The 22,163-nt window shown below is 49.0% G+C and overlaps 7 protein-coding genes across 7 annotated transcripts; 5 read left to right on the forward strand and 2 right to left on the reverse strand.

Annotated features, from left to right (window-relative positions):
* Positions 1-875: 875 nt before the first annotated feature.
* Positions 876-1,121, forward strand: ONS95_011671 (uncharacterized protein; the record flags this gene model as incomplete). Its single annotated transcript, XM_058505299.1, has 1 exon — positions 876-1,121. The coding sequence occupies one exon, from the start codon at positions 876-878 to the stop codon at positions 1,119-1,121; it is 246 nt and encodes an 81-aa protein (XP_058359856.1).
* Positions 1,122-1,326: 205 nt separating this feature from the next.
* Positions 1,327-5,844, reverse strand: ONS95_011673 (uncharacterized protein; the record flags this gene model as incomplete). The annotated part of the gene is made up of 4 exons (XM_058505301.1): positions 1,327-4,894; positions 4,944-5,370; positions 5,419-5,725; positions 5,777-5,844. The coding sequence occupies 4 exons, from the start codon at positions 5,842-5,844 to the stop codon at positions 4,389-4,391; spliced, it is 1,308 nt and encodes a 435-aa protein (XP_058359857.1). The 3' UTR covers positions 1,327-4,388.
* Positions 2,174-3,855, forward strand: ONS95_011672 (uncharacterized protein; the record flags this gene model as incomplete). The annotated part of the gene is made up of 5 exons (XM_058505300.1): positions 2,174-2,506; positions 2,566-3,072; positions 3,123-3,155; positions 3,207-3,510; positions 3,572-3,855. The coding sequence occupies 5 exons, from the start codon at positions 2,174-2,176 to the stop codon at positions 3,853-3,855; spliced, it is 1,461 nt and encodes a 486-aa protein (XP_058359858.1).
* Positions 5,845-5,965: 121 nt separating the features above from the next.
* ONS95_011674 (uncharacterized protein) lies at positions 5,966-10,200 on the forward strand. Its single transcript, XM_058505302.1, has 6 exons — positions 5,966-7,193; positions 7,258-8,556; positions 8,621-8,831; positions 8,879-9,118; positions 9,168-9,423; positions 9,472-10,200. The coding sequence occupies exons 1-5, from the start codon at positions 6,417-6,419 to the stop codon at positions 9,197-9,199; spliced, it is 2,559 nt and encodes an 852-aa protein (XP_058359859.1). The 5' UTR covers positions 5,966-6,416; the 3' UTR covers positions 9,200-9,423; positions 9,472-10,200.
* A 2,269-nt stretch (positions 10,201-12,469) lies between these two features.
* ONS95_011675 (uncharacterized protein) lies at positions 12,470-16,410 on the forward strand. Its single transcript, XM_058505303.1, has 3 exons — positions 12,470-14,445; positions 14,497-15,256; positions 15,313-16,410. The coding sequence occupies exons 1-3, from the start codon at positions 13,923-13,925 to the stop codon at positions 15,800-15,802; spliced, it is 1,773 nt and encodes a 590-aa protein (XP_058359860.1). The 5' UTR covers positions 12,470-13,922; the 3' UTR covers positions 15,803-16,410.
* Positions 16,411-16,909: 499 nt separating this feature from the next.
* ONS95_011676 (uncharacterized protein) lies at positions 16,910-20,050 on the forward strand. Its single transcript, XM_058505304.1, has 3 exons — positions 16,910-17,497; positions 17,598-18,378; positions 18,461-20,050. The coding sequence occupies exons 2-3, from the start codon at positions 18,115-18,117 to the stop codon at positions 19,952-19,954; spliced, it is 1,758 nt and encodes a 585-aa protein (XP_058359861.1). The 5' UTR covers positions 16,910-17,497; positions 17,598-18,114; the 3' UTR covers positions 19,955-20,050.
* A 449-nt stretch (positions 20,051-20,499) lies between these two features.
* On the reverse strand, positions 20,500-21,283 carry ONS95_011677 (uncharacterized protein; the record flags this gene model as incomplete). The annotated part of the gene is made up of 4 exons (XM_058505305.1): positions 21,001-21,283; positions 20,863-20,947; positions 20,693-20,782; positions 20,500-20,616 (listed from the first exon to the last, which is right to left on the reverse strand). Exons 1-4 carry the CDS (start codon positions 21,045-21,047, stop codon positions 20,500-20,502), a joined length of 339 nt encoding a protein of 112 aa, XP_058359862.1. The 5' UTR covers positions 21,048-21,283.
* Between the last annotated feature and the right edge of the window lie 880 nt (positions 21,284-22,163).

Genomic DNA, 22,163 nt, shown 5'->3' on the forward strand with positions numbered 1-22,163 from the left:
TGGGCCAGAGCAGCCTCCCAAGAATCCAGATAGAATCAATCGCTTCACTCTTCAGTACTAAAGCTGGTGGGCGGGGTTCTCTCATGAACTCACTAGGTCTCACCCAAAGTGCTCTCTCTTGTGATCTCTGTCGTTTGAGCCAGAGCGACTGTAGTTGCCGCCGCCGTCAGGGAAGCTGATTCGGTCGTGGTATCCATGGTTGACAAATTTAGGAGTGAAGAGACGATTTCTTTTGTCCAGAGTTGAGGACAATGAACATCGTTTTTCGCATCAGGAGATGGTTGTCTTGCAAAGTTATGGAACGCTACTCAGTATGCTAATGGCTGATATTGTACGGTGTGTTAGAGCTGATCCGCGGGGTGGCCGAGTTTCACAAAGTTGGCCCACCTCCATCTCAATATCCTGTTAACGCCTCGACGATATTAGACAGTCACATACCTGCATTCACTACAGAGACGTACCACAGGCTACACTTGCTTGTTGACTCCATATTTTGAATTCTCTATTCACGCTTGTCGCATTAGCTACCAAGTTTTCCATGAATCAGTCTAACAAACAAATCCTCCTGACGGGATCCAGGTTTAAGCCATATATCTTGCAAGTCATGCGGCTGCTGAATTTCCTCCTTCATGAAATAATATCTACCAAGCTGACTCTGTGAACTCGACTTGATAACCGCTCCCAACCCGCTTCGAGATCGGTAACAGGCAAAAGTTTTAAGACGAACAACAAAAGGGCTGACAATAAAACCAACCGCGATTTACAAATTAATTCACATCAAATCACGAAGTGCAAGCTCTCCCCTCCTTTAGCGAAGAACAGCTCAAATCTCTAGCATTTCAAATCCACCTCCACCCTGCCAGCACAACCCAACCATGTGCACCGAAACCATCGTGCAATACACATGTGGCTGCTCCGAAGTCAAAGAGATTATCTTCTGCGAGTTTTTGCTCCAACCCGCCAAGGGACATTATGCGAATGGCGAGCAGACGAAGTATGAGGTTGTGACTGTGGATGCTGCGGTGGAGTGTGAGAGATGTAGCGAGAAGGGGAAGAAAGAAAGGGAAGAAGAAGAGAGGAAGAAGGGAAAGAGTAAGAGAAAGAGAGGAGAGAGCTGGTAAGAGTGAGGGGGAAAGAGGGGATGGAAATAACAAGGGAAGAGAGTGTGGACATGTGGGTACAAATGGAGAGATCGGGATCTGGTTATGGAGGGCTCGTTGACTGGGAGTATTGATAGATGCTACACTCCTTTACATAAAAGTAAAGACAGAATAATAGAATCTTTGCACAGGCACTAGATGGGAAAGTAGAAAATCAACATTTGGGCGTGGAGGATGGGAGTTTTCTTGGTAGCTATCAGGTGGGCTAAATCGTGCGGGCTCTACATGGTGAATGAAGATATTCTTTCGTACTGATATGTCTTCTGTGACACCGCCACGTACTTTGTAGTGTTCTTAATAATTTCAAACAAAACCTCAAGCACTCCTATGGAGTGGCGCCTGAAAAGTGTGTCAAAGTTCAAACGGATGATCATCACTGTCAGATTCAATTAGTGAGCATCTGACTGTAGCCAGGCCTCCCACAGCGGTCTACTGGGATAAGCTTAAAGTTAGTGCTGTCAGCATCTGTGCATCTCTGCCACTGCTTAGAAGGGTGCACGCTGATTTGTGACTTTGACGAGGCGAAATGTAAACATAACAACCACTGTAAGCGATCCACGTACGAGACTCCTCAAAGTTTCTGAGTAGCCGAACAAACACCAGTCAATGCCCTTAACACCGAAACTTTTATCGGCGATCAACCGCACGTCAAACACTTCTGGTGCCCAAAGTACAGGGTGAAGGATAACTAATGCGGGGTAGTGGAGCGTGCCGTGGCAGTCAAACCCGGTACAGCGATAGCCGAGGCCAAATCGTCCAATTACGTTACCATAGCATCTGAGCTGAACAGAGCTACCCAAGCCAAGTCGAACAGCATACTTGATCTGTCTAGAACATCCCAGGCATTGCGTCGCCCCTCACACTAGACCAACTCTAAGGAGGGGTAATTGCTTTGTGTTTTTGAGAGTTTCCTTTCCTTTTCATTCTCAGTCTCTTTCTATCTTCAACACTTGGGAATAACTTCAAAATCAGACTTGTAGAAGACTTATAGAGACATATCATTTACATTCAAAATGGCTCCATCAGCAACCACCAACGGCAACGCCTCCAACGGCACGTCAAAGCTGTCATGGGATTCCTTCCACAATACTATTGACGGAAAGCCTGACAACGCAAAGAATAGTCGCCATGGTATCAATCCTGCCACGGAAGAGAACAGTTCAACAGTGCCAGTAGCATCCCAGGAAGATGTCGATAGAGCCATGGCAGCAGCTAAGAAGGCTTTCAAGACATGGTCTGCTGTGCCATATCCTGAGCGTCAGAAAGCTGTCAGGGCTTTCGCAGATGCGCTTGAGGCCGAGAAGGAGGGTTTCGCAAAGCTTCTTACTAAAGAGCAAGGAAAGCCGGTAAGATAAACAAACGCAGATATTGTGTAGAGGGCGAGCTTCTGCTAAAGTAAATGTAGATTATGTTTGCCCAGATGGAAATCGACGCAGCAGTGTCCTGGCTCCGTGCAGCAGCAAGCCACGATCTCAAGGAAGAGCGACTCGAAGACGACGAGAAGATCATTGTTGTTCGATACACGCCCCTTGGCGTAGCAGTCGGTATCGTCCCCTGGAACTTCCCGATCCTTCTCGCATGCGGCAAAATTGGCATGTCCCTCGTCACCGGCAACCCAATCATTATCAAGCCTTCGCCATTCACCCCTGCTGGAGGACTGAAGCTCGTGGAGCTGGGACAGCAGTTCTTCCCTCCTGGTGTGCTACAGGGCCTTTCTGGGGACGATAATCTGGGGATCTGGCTCGTTGAGCATGAGACGCCGGCGAAGATTAGTTTTACGGGGTCGACTGCTACGGGAAAGAAGGTTATGGCTTCGGCGAGTAAGACGTTGAAGAGGGTTACGCTTGAGCTGGGTGGCAAGGATCCGGCGATTATTTGCGATGATGTGAATATTGAGGAGGTTGCTGCAAAGGTAGGGAAACCGCTCGACATAGGGCATGGTCTCGCTAACAAGCGTAACAGATTGCCACCTATGCATTCCTCAACTCTGGACAGGTAAGTTGAAGCGCTCCCGAAGAAGAGATATCAGTGTGCTAATATAGACAGATCTGCATTGCCATCAAACGTATCTACGTCCACGAGAAGATCATCGACGAGTTCCGCGACGCCATGGTCCGATACACAAAGACACTTAAGCTGGGAGAGGGAAATGAGGACGGCGTATTCTTGGGTCCTATCCAGAACAAGATGCAATACGACCGAGTCCAGGGCTTCTTCGATGATGCTAAGAAGGAGAAGATGAACGTTGCAGTTGGAGGTGTCAACCCGTCAGGAAAGGGCTACTTCATCACCCCAACGATCATTGATCGTCCAGCTGAGGACTCCAGACTTGTTGTTGAGGAGCCTTTCGGTAAGTCCAATCTGTTTAATTCTTTCAATCCTTCAGAATAGGATGCTAACTCGTAGTGCAGGCCCGATCGTCCCACTCCTCAGCTTTGCCACTGACGACGAAGCCATCGAAAAGGCAAACAACACACACTACGGTCTTGGAGGCTCAATCTGGTCGTCCAACCTGGAGCGTGCGAATAAAATGGCTATGAAGATCGAGGCGGGTACCGTTTGGGTGAACACGCACACTGATTTGGATCCTCGCGTTCCTTTTGGTGGACATAAGAATTCGGGTATTGGTTCGGAGAATGGCCTCGCTGGTTTGAAGTCGTATTGCAACTCGCAGACTTTGTTTTTGAAGAAGTGAGATTGGGGGATTCTGAAGAATGTTGAATCCGTTGTGTGTGTATCTAGATAAAACAATATCAAGATGTCTCGAGTCGCTTAGGGATGGTGTTTGTTGATGTTGCACCCTTCCGCATGGGACTCGGTACGGAGAGCCACTAGCGCTCCTCCCCGCTGGCGTGTTTCTTCGTCCGTATATATTCCTCCCGCTTCTCTCGTAACCTCCATGGAAAATCATCTTTATCGCCGGCGACCACCACGTCCTCTACCGCCACCTCTTCCTCTTCCCGCACGTTGCTTTCGCTCTCGCCGGGACATTTGTCCATCAGCTTGCTCCTCAATGGCCAGCTTCTCCCACATATCAGCATCCCACGTCGTCTGCACAAACTCCTCGTCCACATTAGCCGACGACACGTATACCTTCACATACGTCCCTCCTACGAACTCGGGTAAACGCTGCAAGAAGCTCGTCCCGCCTTTTCGATCTTGGCCTACCACAGACCCGAATAAGTCCGAATCTATCACAATGTTGATCTCCGGTAATCCAAACAGAGCTCATCCAAGGAGCCTGAACCAATCATCTTCGTCCACGGCTTCCATTAGATGGACCGCCGTTACGGGATTGGAAGAGCTTGTTGCACTTGGATTTATCTGCAGTGCTTGAGACACCAATACCCTGAGGATATCTCGACGAGTCAGCTGTCTGCTTGAGTAGTTCGGGAACCTCAGCGCCCAGATAATTGGGTGTGATGTGGTCCGGATAAGTGACACAAGATCTATTAGTAAGTCTTTGGTTGTGCTTGCGGACCTGCTTTGGATGATCATAACAGAAGACTTGCGTGCTGCAGCCCAGGTTTGCATCATTGTGACTTGAGTATGAGAAAGTTTTGTGCGTGTTCTTTTGCGTTTCTGAATCGATAGGCAGTAGCCCAAGCTTTCACCCGACGAAGGCAAGTCTTGGGACCACTTTAAATCCAGGATCTGGGTCAGTTGAATCTGTTGTAGCATTCCCTTATGGCTGTTCAAGTCCAGTTTGATTTCTTCTTGAATGTTACGTGTTGCTGTTGGTACTTAGCATCAGTTTCAGAGCGTCATTCATCCTGGGCTTACCGATAGCCACCGAGACAAGTTGCTCAATTTGTGGACTTTGTTGCTTGAGCATTGCGATCAACTCGGCTAGCTGTGTTCGTTGTTCTGCAATCTCATGATGCATATCCCTCAGCTCAGCCTTCGAAGCGGTACTGGCCAGACGATCAATCATGCGTGACTGTTCATCAATTTCTTGGACGTTCTCCTTGAAGCTCAGTGCCCATGGATTGATGACCGATCCTATGGCATGATAGACTTTTCCTTTCTTATACCAGACTATTGCAGTCCGGAGAAACTTCATCACATAGGCGTATAATCGTGCTACCGCCTCTTGCATCACTGCCGTCGGGTACAGAATGAGGGTGAAATCAGTGCGGGGTAAAACGTCTGCAATCTTGCAAAGAGCTTTTGCGAGTTGCTTGGTGAGTTCCTCATGATTTATGACAGCCTATCTTGTCAGGAAACTGGCACTTTGCTGCGTTCGGAGCGGACTGACTGTGAATAGGAATTTCATAGTCCCCCAAGCAAGCGAGGTGTATTCTGGGTGATGCTGCACCAACACGTCCATGATCGCTCCATAATGCGCAACCCTTTCCGAAAATTTCAACAGCCATTCTCTTGCTTTGGTTGGAGATCGCGAGGAATGATATCTTTCCGACGCTCTCGATACCTCGTCTCTCACGGCATCGATAGATGATTTTTCGTTTGCCCAAACCTTTTCTTTCTCGGACGTGCTTAGTTCAGTCTGGAAAATATTCCTAGCTTCTTCATACGCTTCGGATATTATGGCCGTCGACAACTTCCTGCGATCTTGTTATTTCAATGCAAATACAGGTATCTCTTTGAACACCCACGATGCGATGTTTGTGCCCGAGTACCAATCGCTGTACATGGTCTTGGGTCGGAGGGCAAGTTCATCCATGCTTGTCGGTGCTGTCGAAAGACAAGCTGTTCACCATGCCTAAGCAACGTGAAGGAATATCCAGTATGGAAGCACCCATTGCTGGTGGGAAACTCCTCGACTGACGTGGTACAGCAGAGGACTGAGGCTCGGTGAGGCTCATGACGTGGCAGTGTGCAGATTCTCCATCGGCCTGCGCGCAGTCGCCCTGCGTTAGCGACAATGCGCCACACTGTTGCCGCCGAGTGCCCTGAGGAACATCGCAACCATGCCTCTGAGATTTCAATCAATGCATTTAACAGTTTTAGGGACTGAACACTTTATTTAGTCATTCATCCCTTTGTCAATTTCTCTAATTACCAACACTCACTCCATCATATTTCATACTAACCACCTTATTGCAGGCTAACTTCAAGCCATGAAGTCGTTGTCGCGAATTGGGTCACCGATTTGGCCCCCAGTGGCAGTGCCCAGTCAGCCTTGCATGCAGCCATGAGAGAGTTGGTAAGCTCGACTGCATTCAATGGCGATTGATAAGCTCTCCTTGCTCTCCTCTCCAACTCCATGGACAATTCCTGCCTCGCAGGTATCTCATGGCAGACGTCGAGGACGATTTTGCAGAAACTCCAGCACCTGAATACCCCACAGGCTCGGGAAAAAGAAGGAAGCAGGGGGACTCATCAGCACATCAGTTCCACTCTACGATATCCCGCGACGCTTCCAACGGCCACGATAAATACCCTATCTTCTCGGAAGCGCAATTGCGAAAAGATAGTGACGACGAAGAGCCGGATCTTTCTTCCAAAACACCGGCCAATCTTTTTCCAGGCTCCTCCAGTAAATGGAACGAGCATGCTCAATTTGCGGCTGATTATATAAAGGCATCTAAATATAAAGGGGCTAAACCCCCTATGCCACAGAGCTTGAACGATCGCCCAGATATGTCGACCGCAAGAGCTACAGCTCGTACGAACGGACTGGATCGAGTGCGTTCGTCCTATGATAGGCCTACACCAGCAGAGCCAATGCGAAGCAGCCGTCCCATAGTTGAGTGGGAGCGCCAACGGTATTCGCCCCCATCAACAATTGAGGAAGCCGACGATGAGGGAATATATCATCCTCGATCTCGCTCTCCCTCGCCCATACGAGTCCTTCGGTCATCACCGCCGCCTCCACCACCGCCTGGTCCTGATTCCAGGCGTCGTCGGAGAGTAGTTGAGCCGGAACGTGTTAGTGTTATTGAGAGATCACTTCCTGTTCGGCGACCTCCCGGTACATCACATGGCCATCACAATCCAGAATTTTCCGGGCGGCGAGTTCTTGTTTCTCAGAAATATGACCCAGATATGGAAGAAGGGCCTCGGTACCAGGTATGCTTAAGTTACCAGAGCACCAGAGCACTTGTGTTGTGCACAGTATGTTAATTCGTCAAAGGCACCACTACCGCTACCACGTGCATCGACCTTCGCCCGACCTTATGATTACCTTGATGAGATTGAACCAATTCCGGCACCCCCAAGATCGGCCTCAAAACGGAAGTACCCAGATCACGCAAAACATGAAGATCCTCATCCTGCTTATGATTACTCACCAGATATTCCGAGCAATGACCAAGATATTCGGTACAATGGGCCCGAGTTGTGGCGATCATATGAAGCAGATCAAGTAGAGTCGGAGGATGACTTGAACTCAACTTGGACGCCAGAAACCGTGGCGCCATTGAGGCAAAGACCTCCCGTGAAGAAATACCCGAGCAAAGCACCATCATACAGGATTTTGTGTCGGGTCGAATGCGATGTTGTTCATGAGAGACGACATACGGAAGATCGTGTCCATCCAGCCTTGATTTTCGAAGATGTGCCTCACTGGAACCCTCGGTTCACAAAAACGAAAGGCCATCTGACCGGATTTCGACCCATATACAGCCTAAGCCAATGGTTGAAGTCCATCGATCCTCTGAGTTTTGTGGTCTATCGAACCTATTTATGCTCTTGGAGCTCATTCAAAACCATCCCTCGCGACGGCACATTGGATATGCCAACCCTTCGAGTCGCCGACTCTGAAGCTAAAGACTTTAATGAATCCATCGAGGTCTTGTCCAGCGAGCTGGAAGAAGCTCTTCTATCCGTTGCGAAATGCAAAATAGAATGTTTCACTGGACTCCAAGATGCCGACTCTCGCAGCGGTAATCTGATATTTGACAGTCCCTATCTCTTTTTCTATCACCACCGGGCCGTACTTAGCGAGTTGTCTAAACAAGGCGATGAACGACTGAGGCGAGAGGTCTTCCCACTGCTGATATATCTGAAAGAGAGACAAAAGGCCCTTTACAGGCAGGCCGACCATCATTTCGCTAAGAAAACGACAGATGCCAATGTTCTCAAGTTTCTGTTCTGCCCTAATGAGATCGTCGTATCCAAGACGAAGAAAAGTGACATCGAGTGTGCTTACGCAATTCGGTACCTTCACTTTTTCCCCGATGACTCGATAGAGTTGATCTGCTGGGCTTGGACATATGATGGCACGGAGTTGAAACGGAGAGAGAAAAAGATCGATGTGAGATACAAAGCAGGAAATGCAAGATCTGTCCTGAAATTGGCGGCGTATCCCTTGCGTTTTGCGCCAGAAGAGTTGAGGGCCAAGTTATTTGCTCGCGGAACACGATTCTGGGAGCTTCGTACGCCGCAGTTGGTAACTTACAAAGGGATGAACTTTCTGCAGGAGAAGTACATTGTAAGTGCTTCATGTTCTCTCACTGTTTGAAAATGTGTTGTGTGCATGCTAATATTGTTTCCAGAATGATGGAAGATGTATGCTCGACTATCCGACGTACAAGATCATGCACCGTGAAGCGGAACCTTTCAACCTCAAGAAGCAGCTTGCTCCTCGCCCTCTTGATTATGATAATTTCCCCGAGACAGTCAGTAAAGATGGGACGTTGACTGAGGACGAGACGATTCTCTGCCCACCTAACATACACGGCTTTCTCTTGAAGGAAAAAGTATGGGGTAAGGTTATCTCTCTTGAATCTATATGACCAAGCTGACATGTTCAGTTAACCTTTTCGTCGATAATGTTCGCGGGGTAACGTGGAACAAGGATGCGTTCAAGCGACTGGTTATGCCGCCTAATACCAAAGACCTCGTGGAGGCACTGATCAAGGCCCATGCTTCCGCGAGCTGGCAACAAGGAGGGCTGGTATCAGGCAAACGTTTGGATTTGATTGCAGGGAAGGGACTGGGGTTGATTATGCTGCTTCATGGAAGTCCTGGAACGGGAAAGACTTTGACAGCTGGTAAGCATTCATGTCCATAAATGTACTGGCATTTACTAATTGATAATAGAAAGGTACGCACGATCATTACATGCCGTGTAAATGAATTAACTAATACAACTTTAGTGTAGCGGAAATCGCGGAGATGCCGCTCTATTCCGTGACGTGCGGTGACATTGGTATCGAGGTTGATAAGGTTGAGCAATATCTGGAGAGGGTACTCTACCTTGGAAAAAAATGGAACTGTGTTCTGCTTCTGGATGAAGCAGATGTTTTCCTGGAGGAGCGAAGTCTGAATGACTTGAAGAGAAACAGTCTTGTCTCTGGTGAGTTTTTCGGTTGCTGATATCCCGAGTCATCCTAACATTGCACAGTTTTCTTGCGAACCTTGGAGTACTACGAAGGAATCTTAATCCTAACATCCAACCGCGTCGGCACTTTCGACGAAGCCTTCCGATCACGCATCCAACTCGCCCTCCACTACCCCAAACTCACACCCCCATTCCGTCGCCGGATCTGGCAGAACTTCTTCGATATTCTCTCCGAAGACAAAGAAGACGTCGACCTGCCAGATCTTACTTCACACATGGATGAGTTGTCGAAGCGCGAGATGAATGGACGCGAGATCAGGAATGCGTTGACGAGTGCGAGGCAGTTGGCTAGTTACAAGGGGGTTACGCTGGAGTGGAGACATCTCCTGGAGACGATGAGTGTGGGTGAGGTTTTTGGTAAGTATTTGAGGGATGTGCATGGTCATGCGGATGAGGATTGGGCGAGGGAGGAGCAGTTGAGGTAGGTGTAAGGTCTGTAGGGACTGTGGAGAAAAAGGAAGGAGAGGCACTACAGTACAGTAAGCGAGGGGTTTGTTGAGGTGATGAGGTGATGAGAACGCGAAAGAGATACCCAGCCCACAGGGCGATGTTTGTTTTGACCTAACTCAACTACTAGGACTCAGTACTGAAAAATAGGCGATTTCCGCATGTCCCCAAATCACACGCAGTAGTGCTGCTTCCAGACCTCTCCCTCCATTAAGGTTCCTCCAAGTTCTTCCATCCAGTAATCATACAGTAGCTCAAGTAGTCTCCTCTCCCCCTCCCCCTCCCCCCGTCCTGCACCCCGCACCCGCCTTTTCCCCAAGTTTTTTTTCCCTCTCCTTCTCCTTCTCTTTCCTTATTAAGGTTCTCCTGCAGTAGTGGCAATAGTACTGTAGTCTAGTAGTCTAGTTCCCCATCTCCTCATTCATCACTCCATCGCTCCATCATTCCATCGTTCCATCGCTCCATCGATCCATCGATCTCGGTACCTCGGGTATGTACGCACTGTAATGTAATGTAAACTAACTTCTTTGCGGCGTGGCGTGGCGTGGCGTGGCGTGGCGTTTCCTGGGAATCTAAATTACTTATCTGATCTGATGAACCTGAACCTGAACCTGAACCTGCTGTTTTGGGTCTAGGTTGAGGCGCTTGAGTGCGGCGCTGGCTGGCTTCGCCGCACTACCGAGTAGGTAGGTAGGTAAATTTACTTACTGCTGGGGGCTGGGGGATGATTTGGGTGAGCACCTGCAGTAGGTCCCTGTGATATGTCTAAAGCCGTGTGTGGCCGGTCGCCGTTGGGTTGGTTGGTAATTCTTTCATGGATTTTGATTCTGTGATGGGGATGAGGACGGGGATGAGGATAGGGATGGGGATGAGGGATAAGGGATGAGGACGGGGAGGGGGAGGGGAGGTTGGAGAGTGCAGTACATGCGTGTTGTTTGTGATGCCTGCCTTGTGTAAGTTGTCTCGTCGTGAGGAGACGATTACATCTATCGCAGTGATAAAAACATGTTCTTTCCTAACAGTTCAATTAGACAAGCACATATACTTATCTAATCATTGATTATTCTACTCTATTCCAATTTTTTTTGGTTCAGACTTCCGACTACCTACTCCCAGCCTCCCTCACTCGCTCTCTCTGTCTCGCTCTCTCTGTCTCGCTCTCTCTGTCTCATTCATTCTCCCCTGGAAGTCTCCATCCACGCCACGCCCAGACGCGATGACCACACAGCCAAGCCAAGCCAGCCGGCCAAGTCGAGTCCCGCTCCCAAGAAACGTCCAAGTAGGCTTACACAGCGTGCCACGGCGCTCCGGGGGTCCACAAAAGCTTGCTGACACCTCACCTCTCACCTCCTTTCTGTGCCTTTGCCTTCTGTGGTGTGTTTGTCGCCTTCCCTGTTCGGCGTCGCTCATAACGCGATTTAATTGTAGTAGTGCTGTAAATTACGAGTACGTTGACCGCATTTTGTTTGCTGATTATAAGGTAGGTCACGAGAGGCGACTCACTCCTGTTTGTTTTGTTCGTCTGTTTGTTTTCTGTGTAGCTCGATGTGGTGCGACGGCGACGATTACCTTACCAGTAATCAATCCCGCGCGAGGTACTGGTCCAGAAAGTCCAGAACGCGGATTGTTCTGCTTTCGGGGACTGTGATGGACTGGGATGGATTGGGATAAGATAGGTCCGCTTTATTTTTACTGGTAATTTTCCTAGGTATGAGTACGAAGCAACCAATTAAATTTGATCTGGTCAGAAGAAACATCCACATCCACATCCATAAGGTATCCACAGTTCCCTACCGGGATCTGAATCTCTTACCTCCCATTATTAGGGAAGGGTTCTGGGGAAAAAAGAGTCCACTACTTGTGCCTTAATAATCGTCCCATTTTTTTTTTGGGTCCCCTTTCATTCATTCATTCCATCTTCCATTCTCTCGTACCTAACTAAACACCCTTGAACTTGAACTTGAACTTGAATTTCAATGAATCGTTCTCGCCCCTCTTCTTCTTCTTCTTCTTCTTCTTCTTCTAAGATAGGTATTTGACAATCTCGTCTCATCTCATCTCTACCTATTCAGAACTCTACCTACCTTATCTAGGCAGCACACGTGAACGGGCGGTCTCGTTCCAACAACTCCTCCTTATCCATGAAGATGCATCTATCTCACTGCATGGATGAATGAGTGATAGTGGCGAAAAAAAAAAAAATTGTTGTTTCTTCTGGAAGCCTTCTATGGATGGACAGGGATCACAATTGGTTGGTGCCTTCTCAAAACTGAAATTGATGACCATGCATTTATTTTCAAGGGAGCGAGCGAACGCCAGGAATGTGGGGAGTTTTAGGTAGCTCGTAGGTTGGTCTTTGCTGACCAGCCAGTGATCACTCGATAGCCCTCACTACTCCACTGTTTTTTCTCTTGGCTGTAGCCATGACGGGCCGAATCCTCGATCTTACCTGGAGCCTGGGCTTACTACTTGCGCGTGAAATTTTACGGACTTGTACGAGCTGGGCTGGGCTGCTGGCCTGGACGGGCAGGCCGTTTGTGTCGAAGATAGGATGGGATAGGATAGGATAGGATAGGATAGGAAGGACGGAGGAGGGGAGGTATTGTTACATTTTGTGGCGTTGGGTGAGATGAGATGAGATGAGATTGTGTGTCGCATTATTGTTATGGTTTGGTTGTTGCATTGCATTGGATCTGGAACTCTTGCTTCGTGTGTTGGTCTGGTCTGTGGGATTATTACTGTATTGAGCTCCAACAGTAGGTAGTGCTACGAATATTGAGTGCTGCGAATATTGAGTTTGCTCTTGGACCAACAGCCTCAGATCTTCGGTGGCGGTAAGCCACCTGATGAACCTGAACCTGCATCCTACGGCCTACCTTAGGTACGGATAAATTCCATACAGTACCGCCGCCGTCGACGGTTAAGGCGCAACGTCTCCCTTCACGGGATTTGGTTTAGATGTGTGTGTGTGAATGATTGATTGCATTCCCTATCTGTTGGGTGGGAATTTTTGGGAAATGATCCGTATCCATCAGTCCCTTTACTTTACTGTATGCGGTCGATGCTCGATAACCCAACTGATATGAACTGAATCGTACCAATCCCATGGGCCCCGCTCCATCGCCCATCCCCATCGCCCCTCGACAAAGTCCGTCCGTGCCCAAGAAATCCAACAGTTGCAAAAACCCATTCCATCGAATCAAGTGCCCGACTCTTATCTCAGTTCCCCTACACGACAGACGTTTTACTGTCAAACCATTTTTCCAGAACCCATGTCCAGACCTGGGGAAGGGAAGCGAAGCGAGGCTCATCGAATGGGTTCAGTAGTACTGCGTGCAGGTGGCGTGCCCAGCGGCGGCCGAGTTGAGTTTGGACCCTGGAATCCTGGTGGTCCCTCTGGTCCGGAGATGACAGCCCTTTAGCTCGAATAGGAAGGAGACTTGTGTCGCAAACACCGAAGCTTTGGGCTAAGACTCGATGCCAACACTGCCAACCCAATTAGAGGCTTTGCCTGTTGCTTGTGTGGATAGTCGCGGGCACTTTCTCGATGGGGTCTGTCTGTCTGTCTGTGATCGACGGTATGGTGCAAGATAGGTAAATGGGTGCTGGCCGAGGCAAACCCCTGGAGGAAGGAGGAAGGAGGAATTGTTGCTATCTTCATATGGAAGGTGGGTGGGTGTGTGTGTGTTTCAATGTCGTGCCTGCTGGGGGAGAAAGTCTCGTGGTGGTTGAGTTGAGTTGAGTTGAGTCGAGTCGAGTCGAGTCCTATCTAACCATGGTCCCCCCTCTCCAGCTGGCTGCGTTTGTAACCACTTTGACATTCCTGTCTTGACGTTCAGCAGAAGTGCTCAACTGAATTCACCATGGGTATGTGAAGCCCCCATCTTGACCTTCGGTATGGTTTTGAATCAATTCTAACAAATTTTCTTCCAGCGGAGGCAAAGACAGCAGACGCTCAATTCATCATTGGTGCAGACAACCACCTGGCTATCGACCAGCCCGGAGCAATGGTTCACGCAGACACCAAGGCCGAGTCGGTCAATGTTGCCTTGGAGGGCGATTACGAGGGAAAGCCAACTCCCGAGGAACTTGGTACTCTCCGTCGAGTCGCTGGCAAGATCCCTTACACCGCATACGTTCTCTGCTTTGCAGAGTTCTGCGAACGTGGATCCTACTATTCTTCCGTCGGTGTCATCTCCAACTTCGTCAACCGAAAGTTGCCAGCGGGCGGTAATGGATATGGTGCGCCTCCAAAGGGATCCCAATCCACTGCTGGTGCGCTAGGACTCGGCACGGTGAAGGCCACTGCCGTCAGTCAATCGTTCAAGATGCTTGTATACTGTCTCCCGGTCGTCTTTGGATACATCGCCGATACATATACCGGAAGATTCAAGCTCATCTGCTACGGTGTTGCTGTCTTCGGTGTTGCTCACGCTCTCATGATTGCCTCTGGCGCCCCATCACTGCTCCAAAACGGCCACTCTGCTGCTCCATACCTGATTTCTCTCTACGTGCTCGCCATTGGCGCTGGTAAGTAAACTACTATCTTTTTTGCTGAACTTCAGCTAATTTTTATCCCAGCTATGTTCAAGCCCTGTGTTTCCCCAACCCTTCTCGATCAAATCGAAGAGACAAAGCCAACTATCAAGACACTCAAGACCGGAGAGCGAGTTATTGTCGACCCCGAATCCACAACTGAGCGAGTTGTCCTTTGGTTCTACCTCCTCATCAACGTTGGTGGTTTCTTGGGAGTTCCAGGAAGTTACCTGGCCAAGAACGTCGGATGGATGGCTACTTTCGCCTTGCCTATGGGCATTTACGTCCCCTTGCCATTTGTCCTCTGGTACCTGCACAAGAGACTCATCCTCTACCCACCAGGAGGAAGTGATCTTTTCAACTGCTTCAAGGTCCTCGGTATCTGCCTCAAGAGTAACTTCAAGCGTTTCGGTCGCCACGGATTCTGGGAAGCTGCTAAGCCATCCGTCATGGCCGCGCAAGGAAAATCCGTCACCGTCCCATGGAACGACCAGTTTGTTGAGGACGTTCGCCGCACTTTCCAGGCCACAGGAATGTTCTGTTTCTTCCCTATCCAATACATCAACGACAATGGTCTCGGTATCTCAGCTGATGCTCTGTCCACGATGCTCCGAACTGATGGTCAGCCAAACGATCTTATCAGCAACTTCAACTCCCTGTCCATTATCATCATGGCACCTGTATTGAACTACCTCTTGTACCCATACCTCCGCTCAAAGCACATCCACTTCGGCCCTGTGGCTCGTATCACTTTCGGTCTATTCCTCTCCGCAGTCGGTGCCGTCGGTTACACGGTTCTGAACTAGTAAGTCTTCACAACTCCAAATGTTCACAATGACAAAATGCTAACATTCCAACCAGCTACGCATACAAGATCGGACCCTGCGGCCACCACGGCTCCAGCGCCTCCTGCGTCGACGCCGACGGCAACTCCCTCGTCGCCAACATCAGCATCTGGTGGATGGCGATCCCCTACGCCCTGGGTGGCATCTCCGAACTCTTCGTCAACGTCCCCGCCTACGGTCTAGCCTACTCTCGCGCCCCGAAAAATATGCGCTCCCTCGTGACAGCCCTGAACCTCTTCAGCACCGGAGTCGCCTACGCGCTCGGTCTCGCCTTTGCTGGTATCATCAAGGATCCGTTCTTGACGTGGGATCTGGGCGCGCCTGCGATTATTGGATTCGTTGCGTCGGCCCTGTTCTATTACTTGTTTAAGCATATTGATGCCGAGGAGTATGTCCTCAGCACGAATGATGATTATCATCTTAGACATCAGTCGGATAGCTCGATTGCGGGGACGGAGGTTAATGAGAAGACGGCGGCGCATAATGATACCACTAAGGTTGTTTAGATGGGAGGTGTGGGGGTAGAGGGGTGGGGTGGATGATGAGATGGCTGGGGTGGATAGATGGATGGTGTAGATTAAAATATAATGTTGAATGAGATGTTTACTGAGTCTGTTTCCGTGATCGACTCTTGTTTCAAGCATGTCATGGAATTCTTCTCAACCTGCGACTTCCGCGACAAGACGAGACATCTATATCTGCATTTGCAACAACCCCTTCACCTCACCTCACCTCGCATCGACTAAGCAGGTTCCGTCCCATCCCAGCAGCCAGCTCCCAGCAATAACCACCCACCCATCATCGGCTCATTTTTTTTTTCGTCCCCGACCGACCAGGATCGGATATTTTTAATTAAGGTTCCCGAGAACAAATCTAAATCTAAATCTAAATTTCACAGTTTCTAGGCAATTGAAGCTACGCTGCAATATGTACTCGGTATCAAACACCCACCTACCCTTCGCAACGTAACGCAACGCAACGCAACGCAACGCAACGCATCGGCTCGGCTCAGCTCGGCTCGGCTCGCTGGTAAGTTAATAATATGGTATTGCCACCTAGGATAGGATAGGATAGGATAGGATAGGATAGGATAGGATAGGATAGGATAGGATTGCGAGTGCGAGTTAAAAAGTTGAAATGTGATGTGTTGTGTTGTGATGTTGTGTTGTGTTGTGATGTTGTGTTGTGTTGTGTTGTGTTGTGTTGTGTTATGATGTTATGTTGTGATGGGAGTGTGGTGTGTTGTGTTGTGTTAAGTGGACTGGACTGAATTGAATATAGGAGAGTAGAGCAGGGTAGGGCAGGGTAGAGCAGGCCTCCCGAGGTAAGTTAGTTGATAAAGCAACGAATATATCAACATGAATGAAGACAGATGTTACGTATAGGCATAGTCTCGACGGTGAGATGTGAGATCGGTGAGATGTAAGGTGTAAGACAGGTCTTCTCAAATGGAAGGAGGCGCTAACTTCTTGTTTGTTAAGTATATAAATAGATAAATATATTTATATATATATTATTCTTCAGAACATCGACTCTTTGAAAAAATTCGTTGTAAATGTACGTTATGTAGGTAGAGCTGGGGTCTCGAGTACATAGGTATGCTGTTCTGTTCGCCATACAGTACTTCCCATGACCTACCTACCTTGCCCTGCCTCCCTCGGTACCTAGTACACTGTCAGAGCCATGCGTCTTTCTCATTCTCATACATACCTAGGTACTCACCACCATCTACTCGCATCAAAACTCATCCCACATATAAAAAACCATCCAATCAATATCCAACCGGTACTAAGCAAGCAAGCGGATAGAGCAAGCTTCCCCGCATCCTCAAAATCCTTCCCTTCAATTAAATTCAAATTCAAATTCAAACTCAATTAAACTTCCTCGCAAACCAGTTCCACCCCAGATTATTATTGATTATTGATTGCGCAAGAACAGACGCACGCAGACCATCGGTTCGGCCTGAAAAATAAACATACCCTGTTTGCGAGCTCATCCGAGCCATCGAAACGCTAAATCATATTAACGCAAGGGAAGCGAGCGAGGCGACCGAGACGGGCAAGGTTACGAACTAGGTGGCAGAAGTCTGTACGTTTAGGCTCTGTCGCTCAAGTGAGGAACACCGCTTTTTCACGAATATACCTTACTTTTAAAGCCCTACAACTCTGTGAGCAAGCTTAACAATCAGCTAAAAATAATAGGTATAATTTCAATTTTACTTTATCTACCTTTCCATTAACTACGAATTATTCGATTGGAGCTTTTACGTCTCTAGAAAATCCGACTTTAACCACTTTCAAGCCTGAACGCACGGACTTATGCCACCTACCTAGTTCGTTGGGTTGAGTGTTGAACTTGAACTTGAACTTGAACTTGACCTGGTTTGGGATATCGCTCCCGTGCTGTGGCTGAACCTTACTGCGGAGAGATGGGGTGGGGTCACCAGGGCGTGCGTGCGTACCGCGCCTAGGTTCTTCAGTATCATACCTCGGTATGTTTTGTTTGCGAGGAGGAGGGGGAGGGTGGAGGGTGGAGTTGAAAGGTTGCGGGAGCTGGGAGCTGGGAGTGCTGTTGTCGTCATCAATCATTGCTGGGGGATTTGCGTTCGCGTCGCATCGCGGGTTACATTTAGACTTGACTGATGGACTGATGGCTGGCCGGGGGGGATGGGATGGTGAGGGTTAGTTAGTTAGGTAGGTATAAAGTGAGGGGTTTGCGCCGTTCCTTTTGATGGGAAGAGAAGTTCGGATGGGAGAAAAAAGAAAGTTGATGTCAAGTGAGCTTAAGTTAAGTTGAAGCTTATTGTCGCTACGCTACGATGGGACGACTTTTGAGGTATATGAGCTTGGCATTGAGTGCTGCTGCTGCTACGGTTGCTGCTCAAGAGAAAGAGGGTAGTAGTTGGACGGTTGGACAGGTTGTTGATACGAGTAGTGGTTCGGTGACGGGACATGCTGCATCTGTCAATAAGGAGGTTTCTGAGTATTTGGGGATTCCGTTTGCGATTCCGCCGGTGGGGGATCTGAGATGGACGGGTCCGAAGGCGTATGTTGGGACGGGTGCTATTAATGGGACTGATTTTGTGAGTTCTTCCCTCCTCATCAACTTTCTCTTCTATATCCCAATGAGTTTGGTCACAGTTCTTTTCGCTAATATTCAACAAGGGCTTCTCCTGTCCAGCCGGCTCCCAGGTCTCCCCCAACTCGGCCGCCATCCAAGCTGCGAACGTCACCAGTGCCGGTCTCCAAATCCTGGCATCCCTAGGTCAAATCGGCGACAGGTTCAGCGAAGACTGCCTCACCCTGAACATCTGGACTAAACCTCAAACCGGCGAATCTAAGAAAGCTGTTCTCGTCTGGATCTACGGCGGCGGCTTCACAACTGGAAACAGCGACAACGACGCTTACAATGGACAGTACATAGCAGAAGCCGAAGACGTAGTTCTCGTCTCGTTTAACTACCGCTTGAACGTGTTCGGGTTCCCTGGTACTCCAAACGCGACTCAGAATCTGGGATTGCTGGATCAGAGATTAGCGCTTGAGTGGGTTCGAGATAATATTGAGAAATTTGGGGGTGATGCTAGCAGGATCACGATTTTTGGACAGAGTGCTGGGAGTGCGTCTGTTGATTACCACACGTTTGCTTGGGCGGATGATCCTATTGCGCATAGTTTCATCCAACAGAGCGGTTCGGTACTAGGACCTCGAGGAGGTCTTGGGGGAATCACGGCCGATACAGCTGCTGCATATTGGTATGCTGCTGCGAAAGTCTTGGATTGTGGTGATAGGTCTTCGGATCAAGATGAGTTGCTTTCGTGCATGAAAAGCAAGTCATACCAAGATGTCATCAAAGCTATTGCTCAAGGCGCCAGTTCAGGCGCCATCTCTTCCAGTTTCGGTCCAACAGTCGACGACAAGATCGTCTTCTCAAACTACACGCAACTCGCTCTCGCCGGCAAATTCTCCAAACAACCACTCCTCCTCGGAAGCGCAGACAACGAAGCCGGCCTATTCAGAGTCCTAGACAGTTTCAAAAACCAGACGAACTCGGACGAGTACTACAGAACCTTCAACGACCTCGGATTCACCTGTCCCGGCGCCCAGCGCGCAGCCTTCTCCATCGCGCAGGGCGTCCCAACCTGGCGATATAGATGGTTCGGCGCCTTCCCCAACACGGAACTCACCAGCGTGCCCTATTCCGGGGCCTGGCACGCCAGCGAACTTGCAGTGCTGTTCAACAATACGCCATCAGGGGGAGTGGTTCCCAATAACACGGAAGCGGAGATCAAGATCGGGGCGTATATGCGGGGGGCTTGGGCGGCGTTTGCGAAGGATCCGGTTGGTGGGTTGGGGTCTTATGAGGAGGGGTGGCCGAGGTATGTTCCTGGAAGGGAGACGCTGGTTAGGTTGGGGTATCAGAATTTGACGGGGGCGAATCTGGCGGTTGGGACGATGTATGATGGGGGGTGTAAGACGAGTTTTGTGGGTGGTAATGGTACGGGTGGGAGTTCTAGTGGGTCGGGGTCACCTACGACTTCTGGCTCTCCAGGTTCGAGTCCTACGACTGTTGTTACGAGTGATGCGAGGACTCTGCAGGCGTTAATGTCGAGCACGCTTGGGTTGAGTATGATGCTGGCTGTTGGTTCAATGTTCTTGTGAGATTGGGTGCGGAACTTGTACCTTGTAGGTAGAGGCAGTCTCTATGGAGACGTAATTCAGAATTATGGAACAATATGAGTTGGAACCTGCCATCTGGTACTTGTTCAAAGCCTTGCGGAAATTTTGCCTGTGTCATTAGTATCGACGTCCGGGCGTGTTGTTTTGTGATTTAGCGAGCCTAGAAAGGGGGTCGCTAATTTTCTTTAGCGATCTTCGCTGCAGGCTTCAGACGCTAAATTTTCAGCGTCTCAGACGACAGAGTTAGCAGAACCAACAAAACAGCTACTAAAAAGCATTTTGACCAATCATTCAACAGATTATAGAGGAAAGAGAATAAAAAAAAAATGCGGATGAACGGGAATTTATTTGTAGGTACACTCCAAAGGCGAGTACGACGGTCCTCCAAAGTGCCCTAAAGCTCATCCAACCCTCTTCAACCCATCACCCACAACACCACGACCAAATAGCCAAACAGTGGGGTATAGAATGAATCTCAGTGACGAGATCTGTTTCCCAAAAGTCGTTTTTCTTTCTCATCCTCATATCTATGCTGCGCTGGCAGCGTTGGCACCCTCTTGCTTGCAGTAGTAGGCCCACTCGTCACCGCCGATGTGCTTGCCGTTGGATCTGCAGACGACGTTGGATGAATCACCGTTGATGCCCTGTTTGAAAGTCAGTACATGATGCGAAGTCTTCATGGTTCTATTTTGTGGAGGTAGAAGAAGGAGGGAGATGTACCATGGTGCAGTCGGGGCAGGTATCCCATTGCTTGGTTCCGGTGTTGCGTGCTCTGTAGCGGGCGCAAGCCTTTTGTGTCACATCATCTCTCTGTGTAGCATGTATGTCAGCAAAGAGTCTCTCCTTGAATAATTCATTGTAGGAAAGGTGTATTAGAGAAGGGCACTCACATCTTTGGTCGATGGGCCGACCTTGAAGTTCTTGGCTGGGATAGTGTCGTAGCACCAAGCGAAGCTGTGAAGGTCGGCGAGAACACTGTTTTGAGTGTCAGTATGATGGGATGAGTGACCAGAATGAGAGGAACTTGCCCTGGAGCAGCGGCCAAGATGGCGATGAGGACAGCGGAGAATTGCATGTTGATTGAGTTAAAGAGTGACTTGAAGAAGTATTCAAAAGAGTGTGATGTTGGTAAATGAATGTGGTGTTGTAGAACGAATGTGAAAGAAGATGATGAGGGTGAAGAGCTGAAATGAGAGTGAACATTGGCTTCCTTATATACAAGATCTCGTCTCAATTACCCGTGGGCATCTTTTGACGCTTCTCGGTCTTGCCGTGATGATCTGACAGCGTCTGAATCGTGTCTCCTTCTCATCAACAGTATCTCCCATAAGAAAATGCTAAACTATGGATCTCACACGAAAGTGCATGAGAATAAATTACTTACAACCCAGATCACAAGATCTATTCGGGGCAATGCCAGACAATCCACTTCACGAAAAGGGTACTCGGAACCGAAGTCGTGGAGGAAATGGATGAAATCGGCTTGGCAAGACCCAGGAACCGGGTCGCGCTAAACAGAAGCATTGAGGTAAATTGGGATAAGGTAGATCCCTAAGCTTCTTTCGGAAGGTCAGAAAAGGTTCCTGATACAAGCAAATCTAAGCTTGGGGACCCTCTCTCCCTCTCGCTAGTGGCGCATTCGCTATTTCGATACATCGCGAGTCACGACTGATCGCACACAAGCCTTTCCGGTTCGCTTCCAGGTCTGTTATTGGACAACCCGAAGTTCTGGTGAGCCAGTGGATCATCTGTCATCCGAGCTGACTTAAGCGCATTCAGGGTCTATCGGTCGGGGAACCTCTCATGGCATGCAGCCTAGGATTAACCTTAATTGAAAGAAGGTTTGTGGAAGTTACAAGAGTGGTCGGGAAAGAGATTAGGTTTGTTTCGTGGCCTAATCGAGGGCGCCCAGAGATCCGAAGGTTTGAGCCGCAAGGAGATGAGATGAATCATGAATCAAGAAGCTTTTTCGTTAGTACCTCGGAGTCGGGAGCCTCGTCGGAAATGGCGTCGATTATGTGAGGCCAGTTCTTTGTGCGAAGAAGAATTGAAGAGCTGACTTTTGGTAACCATTTCATTTTGTTCACACAATATCTTTGTAGTGATTGTATGACCTGTCTGACACAAATACCATGGTTATGGTAAAGATCACAGGTTTCCGGAATAGTCTAGACGTGGTTTCAGCTGTTCT

The sequence above is a fragment of the Cadophora gregata genome (genome assembly GCF_030347475.1).
Source record: "Cadophora gregata isolate MNR1 chromosome Unknown scaffold_5, whole genome shotgun sequence".
Taxonomy (NCBI): Eukaryota; Fungi; Ascomycota; class Leotiomycetes; order Helotiales; family Ploettnerulaceae; genus Cadophora; species Cadophora gregata.

Excerpts from the sequence above, each read along its gene's own strand:
- ONS95_011674 (XM_058505302.1), top strand. The coding sequence starts at position 6,417 with ATGGCAGACGTCGAGGACGATTTTGCAGAAACTCCAGCACCTGAATAC. Across the intron at positions 8,557-8,620 it reads TTCTGCAGGAGAAGTACATT|AATGATGGAAGATGTATGCT; the intron begins GTAAGTGCTTCA and ends TATTGTTTCCAG. Across the intron at positions 8,832-8,878 it reads CTTGAAGGAAAAAGTATGGG|TTAACCTTTTCGTCGATAAT; the intron begins GTAAGGTTATCT and ends TGACATGTTCAG.
- ONS95_011675 (XM_058505303.1), top strand. The coding sequence starts at position 13,923 with ATGGTTCACGCAGACACCAAGGCCGAGTCGGTCAATGTTGCCTTGGAG. Across the intron at positions 14,446-14,496 it reads CGTGCTCGCCATTGGCGCTG|CTATGTTCAAGCCCTGTGTT; the intron begins GTAAGTAAACTA and ends TTTTTATCCCAG. Across the intron at positions 15,257-15,312 it reads GGTTACACGGTTCTGAACTA|CTACGCATACAAGATCGGAC; the intron begins GTAAGTCTTCAC and ends CATTCCAACCAG.
- ONS95_011676 (XM_058505304.1), top strand. The coding sequence starts at position 18,115 with ATGGGACGACTTTTGAGGTATATGAGCTTGGCATTGAGTGCTGCTGCT. Across the intron at positions 18,379-18,460 it reads CTATTAATGGGACTGATTTT|GGCTTCTCCTGTCCAGCCGG; the intron begins GTGAGTTCTTCC and ends ATATTCAACAAG.